General features: G+C 48.6%; 1 protein-coding gene across 1 annotated transcript in view; it reads right to left on the minus strand.

Moving 5' to 3' along the window:
- The window catches only part of UBASH3B (ubiquitin associated and SH3 domain containing B), an 18,553-nt gene extending 2,144 nt beyond the window's left edge, over nt 1-16,409 (minus strand). Inside the window, exons 1-13 of the mRNA XM_017738361.1 lie at nt 16,396-16,409; nt 15,384-15,602; nt 14,646-14,832; nt 14,006-14,204; nt 11,797-11,966; nt 9,308-9,516; nt 6,287-6,422; nt 5,323-5,443; nt 4,396-4,518; nt 2,274-2,366; nt 1,800-1,944; nt 1,077-1,183; nt 65-174 (exon numbers count right to left, since the gene is read on the minus strand). Coding sequence (XP_017593850.1) covers nt 65-174; nt 1,077-1,183; nt 1,800-1,944; nt 2,274-2,366; nt 4,396-4,518; nt 5,323-5,443; nt 6,287-6,422; nt 9,308-9,516; nt 11,797-11,966; nt 14,006-14,204; nt 14,646-14,832; nt 15,384-15,602; nt 16,396-16,409 — 1,833 coding nt within the window. The remainder of the gene's footprint in view (nt 1-64; nt 175-1,076; nt 1,184-1,799; nt 1,945-2,273; nt 2,367-4,395; nt 4,519-5,322; nt 5,444-6,286; nt 6,423-9,307; nt 9,517-11,796; nt 11,967-14,005; nt 14,205-14,645; nt 14,833-15,383; nt 15,603-16,395) is intronic.
- Nucleotides 16,410-18,100: the final 1,691 nt, after the last annotated feature.

Consider the following 18,100-nt stretch of genomic DNA (forward strand, 5'->3'; position numbering starts at 1 on the left):
CAGCAGATTGCAAATTGTTTTTCCTCTCTGCAAAGCCAGGGCTTTGCTCCTTGCTGGCAATTACCTTTCGGACCATCTGTACAAAATCCTTGGAGTTCTGAGGCGACAGCCCTTGGAGCTGGCAGGTACAGGCCTCCAGGGAGGATGCATGAGCCACTATCAGGATGTTATTTCCTGAAATAAAAGGAGAAACACAGGTTGAGGAGGGAGGCAAAGCCAGATTTAGGGGCTGGTGCTCAAGATCAAGCAGACATTTAAAGCACTTCATCATATAACAGCACATCATTAATGGGGAAAATGTGATTTGTTAACAGGTTTAGAGCGTTTCTTGGCTTTCAGGGTAATGGTTAAGCTGCTCCTACTTAGTTTAAAAATGCTTCCTGGAGATACCAAGAATTCCAGCAAGGTTTCAGCAGTGTTGGGAAGCAGATGCTTTCTGCCTGTGCAGAAATTAATTCCTATGACAACAAACACTTTAATTTCACTGGCTGGCTTTCCACAGTGGCAGCTTTACGTTGCCATTTCCATCCTCCTTTACAACCAGTGCCCCACTGGGCTACTGAAGTCTGTGGGCAAAGCCTTAAAACCAAAGCTCAGAATGCAGAGGCAGGTCAGTGAAATGAAATCAGTGAAAACACCAGAATTTAGCAATTCTGAGAATGTTGTGAATGAAAGATAACAGCTGGGGATTTAAAAAAAAATTCAGTATTGTGTTTGGAGAAATGTTCTAAGGTCTCTTTGGAGGAGGAGCTCAGACAGGGGAGGGAAAATGCCCCATTTAATTCTGGGAACACATAGCAGAGAGCAAATAACTCATTTATGCCCTTGGGAAACAGCTGCCATTGGTAGGGATCCCTAAAAAAATTCTGCTATTTAACTTTATGGCCTTTTCTTGTAAGCTGAGTGTATCTAAACTCAGTTCTGATGAACACAGGGGTTCCCAGTGCTTCTGGGAGAGAGGATGAGAGATTCAGGTGTGGGAATTCATCCCCTAAAGAGGGAAAAACTGGTCAGGAATATTGGAATCCACATCCCAGCCTGATTGGCTTGGTTTTCACCCCCTCTGCAGCACTCACCTTTGCCTTTACATTCACTGATGATTTCCTTTGTTACCTGGTAGCTTCTGCTTATGTAGGTATCATAAGACTCAGAAACCACCAACTTGCTGACAGGAATATGAGGTCTGTGAGCAGAAAAACGCATCCAGTGAATGGTAAAAATAAAGAATTCTAAGTGCAAGGTCTGTGAGCAGAAAAACACGTCCAGGTTGTTTTTTTTTTCTTTACCTTTTCCTTCTTTTTTCAAAGTTTTAATGTTTCAATTGCTTATTCCACCTGAGGGTTCTTAAACACAGGGGTGCAACAGGACAAGGGAAAGACCAGGATTTCAGGTGATACCTAAAAGCAGATAAGGCCTGACACAAAATATCTGTCACCAAGGCCAAGGAGGTGGCACTCCTGTGTGTGTTAACTGAGCCCAAACTCTCAAGTTTTAGGAAAAGCATTAAAAATGCTTTGGGGGTTCCTTGGAAACACAAAAGATCCCAGGACAAGGAGTGCTGGAAAGAAAACCTCCATGATCAGGAATATGGCTGGAATTGCCAGGGATGAGGGAAATTTGGTTTATAATAGGCCTTTTTCAGGTCATGTTCAGCACAGCAGCCTCAAGCCTGCTCCAAGTTTATTTTGGGAGCCTCAGCAGCTCTTCCAGTCAGTGCCTAAACATCAAAACTCAGCAGAGTTTGGTGCTAAATCTTCAAATAGGCAACAGCAGACCCTCTCAGCCCCCTTTTGTGCTACCTGTAGGTTGTATCAACGCTTAGAGTAGCTGCAGCTAAATCCACAGGGGGTATCCAGGCTGGCAGAGTGCTCCCAGACACCCACTTGGTCCACTCAAACAAGCCTGGCTCTATCCGGATTTTCAGGTTGTTCTCCTGTTGCATACCTGGAAAAGAGGGAGAGGAGACCAGATATCAGTGGGAGTAGCTGGGGAGGAAGAAAGCAGCTTTAGTGCTTCAGTTTGACTGTTAATTTATTTATTTTCTATGGAAAATGAAGTACTGAGTGCATGTCTTTAATATATGCCAGGGAATGTCAGCCTCTGGCTGGCAGCTGGTGCAGTTAGAAAAGGATTCCTTATGGACTGTGCTAATATAAAATATATTCCTATGGAAATTATAGTTACCATCCACTTAGGCCCATGCTTTTTATCAGTTGGTCAGTGTTTCATGCAGAAAGTGAGGAGAATTCAGCCTCTCCCTCGTGGGTTCTTACCTTTCAGGATATTGTGAGCTGTCTGGACACACCGCAGGGATGGGGAGCTGTAGATGTAGTCTACAATGGTATTTGTTTCTAGCAAGGCTTCACCTGCAAGAAAGTTTTGATCTTTGTGAATAAATGCAGGTAAATGGCATTGCAAGGAGCTGCTTCTCATAGGTCTGGCCAAAAAAACACCCAGAAAAATTGTAAAGGTCTTGGATTTGATTTAATTTCATTTCATTTGTAAGCTGTAAATCAAATGATTCAACACAACTCAAAGCTAGCTTAATTCAACTGGCTGGATTCTCAGCTAGCATAAATCACCATTTCATTACACAGGTGGGAGACCACTGCAAACGAGATAAGAATCAACTCCACTGTCAGGGTTTTGAATATTCCTGCAGTGCCTCCGGGAACCAAAGGAGAGCAGGGATCTGCTCAGGCTTGTAGTGAGCAGCAGCCACATTTTTGTTCTGTTGGAAGAGCAGGACAAAGGAGGGGGAGCAAGGAGGGGACATTAACCCTGACAGTGGCTGTCACCATGGCAGGCTGACCTAGAAATCTCTTGGGAGAAGTGGGGTCATTTAGAAGGAGAGGGACATCTACCAGCCCTCTGTCACAGGGAAGCTGCTCACGGGCTTTGGTCATCACAGGAATTATGGCAGAAGCACCATCGAGGTCACACGGTGCCACCACAGCTGCAGCCGTGCCCTTGGACCCCTTGAATGCCACCAGCAAAGCATGTCCTTGGAACCTTTTAATGCCACACAAAGCCAGTCCTCAGACCCCTTTATTGGCACCAGCAAAGTTTGTCCTCAGACCCCTTTATTGGCACCAGCAAAGTTTGTCCTTGAACCCTTGAATGCTACCAGCAAAGTGGCCTCAGACCCCCTGAATGCCACACAAAGTGTGTCCACAGACCCTTCTAATGCCACCAGCAGTGTCCTTGGACCCCTGAATGCCCCACAAAGTGTGTCCTTGGACCCCTGAATGCCCCACAAAGTGTGTCCTTAGACCCCTTTAATGCCCCACAAAGTGTGGTGTGACACTCCCAGCTGTCCTTCCGTCATGTGCAGATTGCAAACCCCGCTGCCATGTGGCCAGGAGTCTGAGCATCCTCCTCGTGCTGCTGCTGCTGCTGCTGCTGCTGCACAGTGATTTATTTGTGTTCAAAAAAGCCAGGATAATTTTAGCTGCCCTAGTTTGGATGTGACCAGCGAGGAGTGCTCGGAAGGATTTGAGCTGGAGAAAATGCTCAGTGCTGGAGCTCGTGTCTTTAAGGGGCTGGGCTCCCCTCATCATCACAGCTCTCAAGATGTGCTCTTTGACTGGCAAAGGATTTTCTGTCTGTACACAAACCAACAGGCTCAGCAGTCAGGGACAAGGATGGGGAGGGTGGGAGAACACTGGAAAAGATTTGGGCTGTGTTTATGACAATATAAAGCCAGGCAGATTGATAAACGTGTATTGGTGAGGCAAACTGGAGATGAAAAAAGCGCATTTTGCATGAGGTGCCAGTCACACTGCTGCAGCTCTCCCCAGCATCGATAACAACAAAATCTTCCCAATGCACCCATCCTGCTGATGGCTCTGATTTCAGCCCATGTCCTACAGATCCTGCTTTGCCTTTTCCTCAGCTGCAGCAGCTGAAGGAAATGAGCTGAAGGATATTTCCTTTGAAAGAGGGAAATTGCTGGGGAAGGTGAGGGGACTGCAAAGCTCCTTGAAACGTTTAATTCCCATTAGCTCAGGGCATCCAATCAATTTCCTGCCTTGCACTTTACCTTTCTCTGATGGGATTTAAATCCCATTAGCTCAGGGCATCCAATCAATTTTTTCCTGCCTTGCACTTTACCTTTCTCTGATGGGGGGTGTGGGAGGAAGATTGTGAAGCTTCCTTGGTCAAGCTCTTCGTGGAATCATGGAATAATTTGGGTTGGAAAAACCCCCATGGGCAGGGACACCGTCCACTATCCCAGGTTGCTCCAAACCCCATCCAGCCTGGTCTTGGACACTTCCAGGGATGGGCAACCTGTGCCAGGACCTCCCCACCCTCACAGGGAAGAATTCCTTCCCAAAATCCCACCCAAATCCCACCTCCTTCAGCTCAAAGCTTTGCCTGCTGAGCAGCACTTACCCACGAGCCTGGCCTGGGTGCAGCCCAGCACGGTGATGGGAGCGTCTTTCTCGTAATCCCTGAAACCACCACTCCTCTGAGGTAAGTTGTGAGGCATATTCAGGTTACTGCGCATGTACCTTCCTGCAGGGACAGGTGCCAAGCTGGAATTATTCCCTCAGACAGAGGCAGAAACATCACACCTGATTTTCCCCTCTCCCACCACCTCGGCTGTGCTTTGCAGCTCCTGCCCAGGCCTGGCTCGTGAGCACTTTTTCCCATGTAAATCCATCAGGAATCTCACAGAATTAAATCAAACACCTTTCACCAGCTCAAAGTCAGCACAGAATGTTGTTAAGGTTTTAAAATTTTTCTTTAGAATCGATTCTCCCCAAGGCAAAGTCACTTCTCTCCCACAACGAATACACTTTTACAGGACGCTGGAAATGTCAGAGCTCTTCAGGCACAGTTTAGAAAGAAGGGAGTTGTGAAATCATCCTTCAAGAAACTGGTGGTTTTGAACAGAAAAAAGACTTTTAGGACAAATTTCTGATCAGCTTTAAGGCCAACAGAGCCTGAAGTTATAATTTTTTCACTATAGTCTGAAACCCAAGCATAACACTGGGTTGAAAACACCAATTTGTGCCCCCAAAACCACTCTGAGCAGTGTTATTTTCATTCAGGACTGAGAGCCAGCAGTGCAAAATATTTTCTTGATGGTAGCAAATGTTTTCACTGAACACTGGCTACCAACATCATGCCTACTTTGCTCTTTGGTGATGTAATTGTAGAGTGTACCGCAATATTTTCCCAAATATTGGCAAATGGAGTATTTCCTCCCTGGATTACTTTCTGCTGCTGACTGCCAGCACAAAAAGCATCATTTTATGTAAACAACCACAGCTTCCACCAGGCAGTGGCCACTCCTAGGAAACCCCCCGGGCTCACCTTTGGCATCGAAGCACTGGGACAGCCAGTACTTCCCAAAAACCACATCCATCCTCTCCCCGTGCCTGCAGACGAACAGGCAGCGCTTCTGAGGGCCCGGCTGGCTGCTGATCCTCTGCTGCTGCAAGGGAAACAAAAGCAGCTCTGACCTTCAGCAGAGACATCTGAGAGACCCACAGGAGCCAGCACCAGGCCCCTGCTGCTTTGCCCTTGTGCAAACACCACAGGGAAGGCTGCAGGATTTATGATTTTTATGGATTTATGGAGCTCTTTGGGTATTTATCATCCTGGTAAGTTTATGCTGCTGTAAAGCTGCTGAAGGGGGCAGAGGATGGGGCCCTAAAGGAGGGGGAATGATGCCTTAGGTTTTAACTTTTATATTTTTCAAATCTTGTGCTGCTCAGTGTGTGACTCTGGAGTTTCTTGTGGCCTGTTAATTTCTGCTCTCTCAGGCCAGGCAGACATAACAAAGCCTCTCTGGGCCTGCTCTCCAAGGACACCCAGACCATCCTAGGCCAAAAATATAAACCAAAAGCCTCTGAGAGGGGGGCAAGCTGAGGGGAAATTACATCATTAACTGAAGCTTTAAATGGAGAATTAACCCTGATATGCCAATGAACCAAACCTATAAAAGTGTGAAGAACTCGTGACCTGGGGTCCACCTCAGGGTCCATTTTGAGAACAGCCTCTGGCTCCCCAGGGGTACCTCTGAAGGCCTTTCAAATAAATTCCTACCTTTATTCCCTTACTCCTGTCTAGTCTCTGTTTTTAGGTGGCCTCTCAAGGCATCACTGCCACCCCATCCTCTGCTGAAGAGGCAGTTTGGGGACAGGGCTGATTGTGCCATTCAAAAACTTTGTAACTTGTGCTGCAGGCAGTGAAAAGAGCCCCGGGGATAAATTTTGGGGGAAAATCCATTCACTGGGAGCTTGTCCCTAATGATTTACGGCTGTGGGGTCCCTACCTGCACGTTCTGGCAGATGATGGTCAGTGGCCCTGCGTCCCCTGGCCCTTGGTCTTCCTGCTGCCTTCTCTCCAGAGCTCCGTCAGCGAAGGCTTGAAGGGATGGGGAAGATGTGGTGTTCAGAATGGAGTAGGACCTGCCAAAAATAGACAAATATTGGCTTTGGGAATGCTTTGTGTGCTCAGGCTGCTCTCAGGATGTTTCTGTAGCCTCCAGGAGCTGGTGGTAATTACTGTTGCGATGTTATTTCATTATTATTTGGGTTTTAGTGCTGCCCAGAGAGCAGCTTGCCAGGTGATGCTGACACATGAGGAGGCAAATTCCATCTCCACAGGCTGTTTCCTTAGAAACAGGTTACAGAACAGTTCCCAAACTTTGGTCTGGGAAGCTCTCTCTGCCCTGGAATATTCTCATGGAAAATGCCAGGACCTTCCTGACGACCACAGGATGCTCACTAACATCACCTGGGCACCAGTTCACGTCACTGACCATGGGCTTGTGGTCCAAAGTTTGGGAATTAAAGGCTACAGGGAGTTTTAAAAAAAACAGGAAGCTGGGGCCTCTCCCTGGGCATTTTTCAGGGTTCCTGTGCCCAGAACAGCTTCTACCCCCTGGCAGGGACCTGGCACACTCAGCCCTGTTGTTCCTGCATTATTCAGTGCTGCCTGTTCCCTTCCCCACCTCCTTGGGAATTTATTCCCCTCAGTGCTTCCTGTTAAGTGCAGCCAAAGGGATATTACAGACCCCATTCCCCCTCGAGGGCCTTGCCTAATGATGAATAAAGCTCTCACTCCCAGATCCTCAAGGACTTTGACCAAAACCCTGGGGACTAAACTGTGACAGGCAATTCCAGAAGCTGCAGCAACCCTCTGCTGACTCAGTTACCTCTGCTTAGTCATTAAAAGAAAAAGAACATTATCAGGTAATGGATGCGGTCATTTACTTTGACAGAAATAGTTGCCAGAGCTGGCCACTTTTCAGTGCCTTAAACATGTCAGGAGTTGCTTCCTGATAGCACCCAGTTAGGAGAAAATCTCAGAGGGGTTTCACAGCTGTTAAAATAACCTCGAGTGCCTCTGCCAGAGGGACAAAAATAGGTCACCTGCATGATTTATATGATTTAAAGGAGAAAAAAACCCCACCATGCTGTTGGTCCTGATCTGTTATCTGGTGGAATTAGGGTGCAAGGATGACACTGAGGTGCTGGATTATTCCTGAGTTCCCAACAAGGGCTGGCCCTGCCTCAAGGAACTGCCCCCCTCATTGCCCAAACGCAGGTGGTGCATTGGAGTCAGCACAGATCCCTCCTCACTGACCCCAAAACTTGAGTATCTCAGTGTGAACAGAATCTCAATTCTTACTTAGGACCCATCTCTAGTTCAGTACAAAGTGAATTTCTTCCATCTGTCAGCCCTTCCTCCCATTTCAGCCCTTTCCTGCCTTGCCCATATGACAATTTTTTAAGGACACTGGTCTGGAAAATAACAAGAAATTTTTTTGTTACCCCACTTCCCTTTGCCCCCAGGAGCTGCCACTCAATTTCTGAGTCTTTCTTTCTTTCTAAGCCTTTTAATAAAGGCCACGAGTGCTTCACCATCTATTTATAGATGGCTGGACTTGCTGGGAACGATGCTGAGGCAAAGGCAAACTCTCTCAGAGTGCCTGGAGAAGAGCCACCAGCCTGTCTCCAGTGCTGCCTCCTTCCTGCTGCTGGAAAACAGAAACTGCCAGGCTGTTCCAGCTTAGTCATCTCCTAAGGACAGGTCATTGTTTGGAAGCTTTTCCCCAAGGCTCGTGGTTCCTCTGCTCAGCAAACAGGGACTGAAGGCAGACAACAACCTCTCCTGTCTTCTGGGTGGCGCCTTGTCTTCCCTGCTCTGCCAGGGATGAATGAGGGGTGAATGAGAGATCTCTCTCTGTGCCTGATGGAGTTCTGGGCTGGGGAGGACTCAGGGCTGAGCTGGTTTCCAGAAGGGAGGAGGTGGTGGTGACACATCTGGACATCAGAGCCGTGACTGCCCCGTGCCTGCTCTGTGTCTGTCCCTCACCACCTTGCTCATGTGAAGCCTGAAAATTCACAGCCAAGGAACAGCCTGGGGTGTCCTTTTTTGCTCTTTTGTTTCCTGCCTTTTGTTTAATTTGAGGAGGCTCAGTCTGCATTAAGTGCTGAGTTAGGTCAGTTCTGTCTGGCCTGTATCAGGGGTTACCAAATGCTTTTCCTTTTTGCTCAGACCCCTCCCCACAGGGCAGCTTTGCCCACTGAAATGTGAAATACAGACAGTCTGTGTTTTGTTCCATGCCCCATCCCTTCCCTGGGTATCTGACCTGCTGCCTGGTGTAATGGGACCAGATTTGTGTGATTTTATGGTGCTTGGAATGTGCCTCTCCCCCCTTTTTGTCACCTTTTCCTCTTCCATAGAAACAATTCCCTCTGCTCCAGGTTTGCCAAAGGTGTTTGGGTTGCTTAGATATCAACCCACCCCTCAAACAGAACTTTTTAAAATTGCTGTTTAACGAATTCCCACAAAAGTCAAGAGGCATAACCTTATTCAAAGGTGAGGGCTGCATTCTCACTGAAGCCAGTGGCAGGCTTCTAAAAACCTTGCTAAATACCCTAAGAAATGTTGCTGATCCAAAGTCCTTTTCAGCAGGGTGTCAGGCACAGAAGATGCCTCTTCCCAAATTAACGCTCAAATTTACACCTCTCTGATCCCAGGCCCACCTCAGAGGTGCCTGCACAGCAGTGCCTACAGCAGCCATCTGCTCCAGCTCCATTAACCAGCAGCAGTCCTGGGAGTCATAAAGAGCTGCTGCAACATCTCAGCTAAAAAATCACCTTGTCCTCTAATCCCACGCTAAGGGAGAGCATCTGCTCCTCCTTGGCTGGTGAGACCGGGCTCTGTGTGCCAGCTCCTTCCCCTCAGTGCCCTTCTAAGCAGCTCTCCTCGCTTCCCAGGTGAAATCCCAGCTGCTGAGTCCCTTTTTGCAGCCATGGGACGTGGGGTGAGCAGCTTTACCTACCCATGGAACACCCAGGTCCCACATTCATCCGCCTTGGTGATGTAGTTTTCAGGCAGCAGCCCCGAGCAGCCAGTTGCAAGGGAAATGCCGTAAATCCAGCCCTCACTTGTGCTGGTTTGCTCCACTGGAGACATGAAAATGAAATCCCCTGGGACCAGCTCCAGCTCGTCGTCATTCTGGGGGGTGTAGGGGTAGATCACCTGCAGAGTCTGGGGGAGAAAAAGCACAAAAGGGTTGTTAATGGAAGGGAATCTTCAGCAGAGTGGGGCAGGAGCACTGCCAGCCTTTAACCTCAGCTCCTCTCCCAGAGCTTTATCCAGGAAAGCTTTCCTTCAGGGAATTCCTGCCACTCTTTTCTCTTGGAAAGCTTTTCTAGGCATTTAATTCTTCCCAGCTTGATTCCAGTTGTGTTTTTGGTAACCAGGAGGGCAAGGGGTGGATGATTTTTAAGAGCAAGCAAAGCCATGACTGTGTGTTTAAATCCAAACACCCCATTAAAAATGGAACTGAGTTCTGGAATTTAGACAGCTCTGGTGGTCACTGACCATTCTTGATCTCCCTACTCATGTTTGATCTCAAAGAGCAGTTCTGTTTGCTGTTGCCTTTGAAGACAGAGCAGAGACATTATTGGGGAGCCTAAAAGATTTGACATGCTGCCCTCAGAGCTTGGAATTCATGGGAATGCACAGCAAAAAGCACAGGTGATGAGAAATTCTGGGATGTGGCCACACTGTTTTCTTTGTGTCTCCTGACATGAACAGGATTAAGTTGAAAGGTGGGGGGAAATCAGTGAGTGTGATTCTGTAATTCACTTGAGCATGAGGAACCCACATGGATCGAACACCTGCAAGTAGCTTTCCTTGGAAGTGGCCACGGAAATCCTCCATTTAGGAGGAGAACTGACCTGTTCCCATCCCTGGACAAGCCTGACTTCTGTGGTGGCACCATGAAAGAAAAGCCACCATCTGCTGAGCAGCTCGGCTCTCCTGCTGGTGGCAGCCCTCACTAATCCTCCTGCACCATCTGTGGCATCTCCAAAGGAAGGTGGGAACCAGTCCCTGTCCCCTGATAGCTCAGGGCCAGACCCTTCACACGGGGCTGCAGTGGGATCTGCAAAGCTGGGGGCTGGTTTCCATCCCGGCTCCCCGGGCCATCAGTGGAGCTTCTGAGGGACACGGCTCTCTGGGTGGAAAGGAGGCTGTCACACGTGGCAGCACAGCCTGGGCTGGCTCAGAGAGCTCTCCAGGAGCTTTGGCACTTCTGGTGTATCCTGTGCTGGGCTAAAAGAGCTTTTTTCCAGCTCAGCCACAGATTTTGTGTGTTGGTCCTGGGCAATGAACTTTGGGGAGTTAATTGAGTTGGGAGCCTGAGCCTGAGCAGGCATTTTCTGGAGGTTTGCTCCTCCAGACATTGATTCATCTCATCCTGAGATGGACATCTGAGATGTCTCAGATGTCTCATATTCTGGAGGTGCCTGTTTTTCCACCCCAGGCCTCAGACTGGCTCAGACATGAGGTCAAACTTTGGGATATTTCCAGTGATGATGGATTTCACATGTGGCTTCTCTGTGCTCAATCTTCAAAACGAAATTAATGTTTTATGTTGGAAAACAACATAATTAAAGAAACTATCTGATGAGGCTTAGATACTTCAGGTATAAGAATCCATATGAGTAATTGAAATATAAAGGCTGTGAGGGTGTTTCCTACATGATGAAACTAAATGCTGTGGTTAGGAACAAGGTCAAGACTGTACAGTAGAACTGGGCTGGTCAGGTTAAAATGCTGGTCTGGTTCTGGAGAGATCAACCCAACTTATGCTGAGCTCACAGGAGAGTCATTATTAGAATTAATTAATCAGCAGGACATTATTCCCACAAGAAGCAAGGAATGAGGTGGGTGAAGGACAAGTTTGGACAGTGTGAGTAAAAATCCCCAAAAAAAGGCAATAAGGTCTGTTTGTTGACTGGTTTGTTTGGAGTTTTGGGGTGTTTTTTGGGATGAAACTGATGCCTTCTCCTGGTCTTAAAATCAAGAGGCATACACGGTTAGAAGGGGAAAAGGGATTTTACCTTGGTATTTATTTTCAGGATCCTTAGGTGTACACGTCCAGGCCATACGCATCGAGATGCACCCCACCGAGCCTATCCTCTTCCCAACATTGGGTATATCATTATAGGTGTTACTAATTAGCAGATCTATCAAAGATTCCCCAAGGAGAGGCTCAAGTGAGCCCCCCCTCCCCAAGGAACCTTCCCTGGATGGTTCTATCTTGGTTTACAGAATGTGTTCTGGAGAGGACCTTGGGCTCTGGGGCACACTGATCCCTAGATACGAAGCTTCTAAAATGTTGAGTCTCTCAGCTTAACAAACAAGTCCAAGAATGTAGGCAAAAAGCACTGGGAATACAGAAGCTGTAAAAAGGTATAACAGGGGTATAAAAGAAAAGGCAAAAATCTTCATGGCATCAAAACAGCTCCAGGACTTTACCTCGTGGTTGACGAAGCGAATGTCCCGGGAGAAGATCGCGGCCACCCAGTCGCAGCCCAGCTTGACATCGATGCTCTGGGCCAGCTTCTCCAACGTGGGCAGGTGGCTGCTCTGGAAGTGATAGGCCAGGGTCACGTGGAGCTGCTTCTTGTGGGGCTCCACGTGGACATCTGCGACGGGAAGAGGAGGGTTAAAAACCCCTTTGTGCTGGATTAGTGACTGTCGCCTCTAACAGGAGCTGGACTCCCAAAAGTGCTCAGGAGGAACAAATTGTAGTTCACTTGGGAAAGGCTGTGGGGTCTCTGATATTGCAAATGGATCAGAGGTTCGGGGTCTGATTCAGCCCTGAGTCACAGCAGGGTGCCCGACAAGGCATCCTTGCCAAACTGCCAAGCAGCGGATGGTGTGACAGTAATTATTGCAGCTGTGAACACGCTGCATCTCCTGCCAACAAAAGAGACGCTTCTCCAGATACTGGGGAGGCTTTCATGAGCACCTGAGGATCTGTCCAAAATAAGCAGGTTAAAAAGCATAATTTTTACTCTCCCTCCATTGTTCTCTCTGCTGCACTAACAATTACAGATCCATGGAATTTGCAGGTTCGTGCAAGTTGATTAAATTGCTTCCCCTGACATTAGCTGGATTATCAGTTTAGCCACTGAGGGTGAGCTAGTCCCAAACTGTGGAAACATAATAACGATTCAAAATGGCCCAAAAAAAGAACCTGCATTAGGAAAAGATTCCAGGTGAAAGTATGTGAAATATTGGGGCTCTTCCAGCAGATGTGGAAATCACAGGATACATTGTTTGCGTGTAATTTATTCTTGCTTATTCAACCAAAAATTGCAATTAAATTCGACTGATTATTCAGTCACAATTGCAGCTATTCAGAGATTTGGCTCCAAGTGCCAGCCAGGGGTAGCTCTGCAAGCTCATCCATCTTTTTTTTGTTGTTGTTATTGTTGTTTTTGATCAGCAATAAAAAATATGTTCAGGATCTCTGAAAAAAACCCAGAGACTTTAATGTGATAACCCACCTAAGCTGTGGCTGCAATGCAGCAATTGCCTTCCCCTAAAAACCCCAATTTGGCCTGAACTGGAGCAGTCTCAGGGGCAGAAGATTGTTGGAAGCCACCAACGCTTCTTTATTCTGGGTCAGTGGGGGTTTTTTTGGGCAAAAATTGCACTTTTGGCTGTGCTGGTTTGGAGGGGAACACTGATCCTGCTCTCATGTGGCTGCAGTGTCCTTGGACCCACCCAGTGTCGGCCTTCCAGAATCTTCTTTTGAAAGATAAAATTCCCTCCTTCTTCTAAAGGGAAAGGAAGTTCTGGGTCAGGTGAAAGCAAAGCGTTCCAGAGGTTCTGGACACTTCTGGATCCCTCCTCTGGAGCAGGGGCAGAGCCACAGCATTCCTGCATGGTTGTGGGGTGCCTGTCCAGCATGGAAACACCCCAGGAATGCAGAATTTGCTGCCTCTTGATGCATTTAAACTCCAGGATAAGCCTGGAATAGCGAAGGACTAAACCAGTTGTGTTGTGGGCAGCCCAAGCTGAGCTCTCTGGTGATGGAGGGTGGGAGGATTAATCAGGGAGATGTTACAGTGCTCCTAGGCTGTTGTGACTTCCCAGTTTGGAGGTAACTGGGGGACACCCAGCGAGGTTGTTCAGCAGTGGAGACCATGGGAGGACGAGGTGTTCTGGTGATTTCTCCTTCCAGAAGCAGGAGAGGACCGTGGGGACAGCCCTGTGAGCACTGAGGTTGGAAAGGACACTTGGGGTCTTTTCTGGAGCCCTCTTTACACCTCAGACATGCAGTGAACAAACAAACACAGCCTTGAAATGGCCGGGGAAAGTTCCGTGGTGGTGGCTGGAGGCAGAGAGCGGGGCAGGAAACGCCGAGCCCCCTCAGAGCAGCTGTGTGAAAGGTTAAGGAACCACCAAATGTCAGCTTCCCTTTCAGAGACAGCACTGAAAACTGGGTGTGAGAGATAAAAGCACTGAAAGCCAAAGCACCGGGAGGGGTGTTCCCCTCAGTTTTCACTTAAAGATCAGGGATTTGCTTTTGAGCTTTGCATCAGAGTTTTGGGCTTCTGAAAATGCCCAAACCGTGAGCTTTGGCAGCTGCTTTGCTCCTTCGTGGCATCAGAGCTTTGGGTTTCTGACAGTGCCCAACCAGGAGCTCCTGGCAGCTGCCAGAGCAGTCACTCACCTGCTTTGGAAGCCGCCTCTGCAGCGAAGTCTGCTGCAAACTTCTTGAGCACCTCAGCACTCTCCTCCTTGACGAAGAGCCCGATGAAGTTGGAGGACGTGTACAGCTCCAGGGGCAGCGGGGCCGGGAATTTGCATTTCCAGCGCATCACCGTGGCCTGCAGGGCTTCCGTGAGGGCATCGACCTTGCTGTCCTCGCACTGCCAAGGGAAGCAGGACAGGCATTGCTCAGGAAAGGAAGGGATGTGGGTGGGTGTCAATGGTTCACCTTTCCCCTCATGCAGTGAGAAAAAGCACAGGGGCATGGAGAAAAAAAAAAAAAAAAAAAAAAAATCTATGTTTAGAAATGCTCAGCCCCTCCCTTGTCCTCAAAGCAGGATCAGCTATCCCCAAGTAATCTTCGCAAGCTCCCCCACCCATTCTCATGCTAAGGATCACTGGAGAGGATAAGAATTCGGTCTTCTGCTGCTGCTCTTCCCTGAAAACAACAGCTTAAAAAAACAATTACCTCCTCCAGAAGCCCAGGCATCAGCAAAACCTCCCCAGCCCCCCTCTAAACTGGGAGGAAGTCTCCAGGCTGAGCCTGGCAAGGGCTGCTCAGGAATGGCTAAAGGAGAGACAGGAGAGGAGCTGTGCTTTACCATGAAGAACTGGCACAGGGTGATGTGTGGGAAGATGTTGTGAGCTTTGTTCTTGCCACAGATCTGCTTCGACTGCTGCCAGAACTCCGACAGCTTCTGCGCCAGGGGCCCGGTGGGGCGCAGGTACAGGACGTACTCCCGGGGCAGGGTGTCATCCAGGAACGGGTCACCCACGTGGGAGAAGAGCCTGGCAGGCAGAAAAAACTGTTCAATTGAGAGATAATGACAGATTTCTTTTCCCCAGCAAAAAAACCCCTTTTTCACCAGCTTCCCATGTGCTGGCTGTCATTCATTGTCCCTTTACGGGAAAAATCAGCTCTGGCGGGTCAGGCACTGCCTCGCTTGCAGCCCATTATCACTGCTAAGTAATACTGAGAATTGGGTTTGAGTTTCAGGCCGGCGCTCTGCAGGTCTAACCCAGGTCACTGCTTCTGCCTTTTCTGCCTTTCAGTGTGTGAAACACAGGGAGGAGAGCACCAGGAATGGCTCCACGCCTCTGGGAAGGCAGCTCTCAGCTTTCCTGCTCAGCTGCAGAGAGTGGGGGGGTTCCTTCTCTCACCTGTTCCTCTTCCACCAACTCTCTCAGGCCAGGCTCATTTCTGGATTGCTTATTTACAGCATCTCACTAATTCTGCAGGTGCTTTTCAGGCAATGCCCCCGTTTAAACATTCCACATTCTAATGGCTAAAATCCTGAATTCACCACTTCTTTTACTTTTTAACATTTATTACTTCATACCAACCAGTCGCATGCTGCTTGAACACTCCTTCCACCTGTTGATGCCAGCGCTTTTTGTCTGCAGAGAGAGCAAAATAAAGAGAGAATTTCAGTGCTGCTGGGTCCTGTGGCCCCTGCCACAGCTGCTGCTGTGTGTTTGGAAACTCGTGGGATGCCCTTTCCAATTCTCTCACCCCTGGGGCTTTTTTCTGGATGTGCCACCTGTCAAACCCCCATAAACTGTTTGAAGGGCAAAGTCACACAGCCAGGGCAAAATATGAAATATGGACCTCTGGGTTTTCCCACTTCCCCACTTTTTCCGGACAGAAAAACACCAGCATTTGATGGTCTCTTTGCTGGGAATTTCAGCATGAAACCCCAAAGGTTTGGGTCTGAAAGTGCAGGCGTTGCACCGAGGACAAGAAAAATTCAACTGCCACGAGAGGGCACAAAGCAGAGATTTTCCAGGTTAGAAAAGTTCCCTTCACTCCTGGCTACACTCAAAGAGCTCTTTTGCTTCCCTCTCTTCAGGATGCCTCTAAATCCCTTTTCACTCCAGCTGGGAACACCCAGGTCTCCTGTTCAGCAAGTTTTCCAGAGCAGACCAGCACAGCTAACAGCTTTAGACATGGAATTGTGTTCTCCAAATGCTCGACACCAACACTGGAAAGCAGCTGTGGATCAGCTCAGCTCTGTGACACCAGGGACAGCCAAAGGGAGGGATTCACCCAGAACCCAAATGGAGCAAGAACTATGAGTGGAGGAGGCAGAAAAGGATAGAAATTTCAGGGTCATGGGGCAGAGACAGGCTCTCAGTTGGGGAAGGTGCAGAATTCCCCATGAGCAGGTGATTTCAAAGCTTCCTACTTAAAGGAAAGGGGACAGACTGCAGGGTCCAGCCTGTAGCTCTGGGTTTAGAGCAGCTGGGACCCTCCAGGACTTGTGACCGTGCTTGTGTCACCCGTTCTGTCTGCAGTGACGACTTTCAAAGTGCTCTGACAACCACGGAGGATATTCCTGCAGCGTCACCCACCAGCGCCCAACCATGTGCTGTTGACTCAGCTGCGCTTCAGCTCTGCCCTTGCCGTCCCCACCCCTTGAATATACACATTTTTGCTTGTTTGGAGGGTAAGAGGAAGGCAGAAAGATAATGCTGCAAAAAAAAAATTTAAAAAGGGCTGTGTTGCAAACGTGTGATTATGAAAATACTTCCTCCCGAAGCCGTTTTGCTGCCCTTATCTGCCAGCATTCCCTCGAGGTCAGCAGAGTGCTGGGCCCAGCACCTGCCCTCTGGGAGGATGGATTTGGGGTGGTGGCCACCGTGGGTTGCTGTTTCTGCCTGGCTGACCTTGCTCTGCTCTGGAAAATGTTCGATGCAAAGCAGCCACTGCTTTGCCTTGGAAAGCAGCTCAGGCAAAGGCAATGAGCTAAAAGATAAGGGGGACCTCTCAGGGAGCAGTGCCTGTGGATTGTCCCTGCCCTGCTTCCATCATTTGTTGTGCTGCCTTTGCCCAGTTCACCTCCCCTCCTGTCTGGGTTGTTTCTGCTCTTTGAAACACCACTGGGATGTGACTCTGCAAAACTCTCCTCTGAAACGTGTGAGTTAAAACTGCCCTCCCAGAAAACCTCTGGCTCTGAAATGAGCAGCTTCTCCGGGATTTCCTCTGCCCAGACCGCAGCACAGGCCTCTGGAGGAGCTGTACACAATCCAGGTTCTGCCACCCACCCTCGGTGACTCTTTTCCTCAATGACCGGATGATTCCTTGGAACAAATCACACAGCAGAGCCCTGCTGGAATTAACTGCAGCTCCTACAGTGCCTGGGGACCCCAAAGGGCGCCAGAGAACATTAGGCTGGACCCACACACGTTTGATCATGTGTGATTTCCAGAGTTGCCTCCATCATCCACAGGGACAACCAGCCCCCTTTTCAATTTAATTTTCAGTGTGAGGAGGAAATGCTGCACAAAGCAAACAAAGCCAAGGGATATTTTTATCCCAGGACCTGCAACTGAGAGATTCTTTTCTTTTTTTCCCCTCTTACTTTTTAATTGAGTGCAGGGGATGGTGCTGATGACCGATAAGTCTCTGCATCCCTCCCAAAATTCCACCCTGGCCAAAACCTGGAGAGGACCCAACCTCCGGCTCCCGGGCCAGGATCAGATTTTTATAAGTTGAGTACTCAAAACTGGTCACAGCCATACAAAAGTGGCCTGATTTTCACAACTGCTGAGTGCAGGGGGAGCTGGAAAACATATCCTGCTCCTGAGAAAATCAGGTCACTTAATTAGGTGACAAATTATGTCTTAGGTGCTCAGATTTCCTCACACTGGGTAGCACGTGTCGGCTGGAGCATTAGACAAAACTGTGACTCAGATGAACCAGAAAAGAGGAGAAAGTAAGAGAAGAACTTATTTTTTCAGCATTTACTCGGTGGTATCACCCAGTAACCATTTCTGGTTACGCCAAATGGATTCAGGTAGGGCATGAGAAGCTTTGTGCAGCATTGCTGGTCCCCTGAGCCACCCAATTCCTCCATCTCTTGGCTTCTGCTGCCTCTGAGATGAAGTGCAGGGAAATGATTTAACAGCACCCAGCAACATGGAATAGCAATTTTGAACAGCAAGGCAGAGGTTCTGTGCAACTGCAGGTCTGGAGAATTCGGGGAGGAGGAAAGAAAATCCTGACAGTGATGGCTTCCAAAGGCACAGCAGGTATTTTATTCATCAGGAAGAATTA

This window comes from Corvus brachyrhynchos, unplaced genomic scaffold (genome assembly GCF_000691975.1).
Source record: "Corvus brachyrhynchos isolate BGI_N302 unplaced genomic scaffold, ASM69197v1 scaffold46, whole genome shotgun sequence".
Taxonomy (NCBI): Eukaryota; Metazoa; Chordata; class Aves; order Passeriformes; family Corvidae; genus Corvus; species Corvus brachyrhynchos.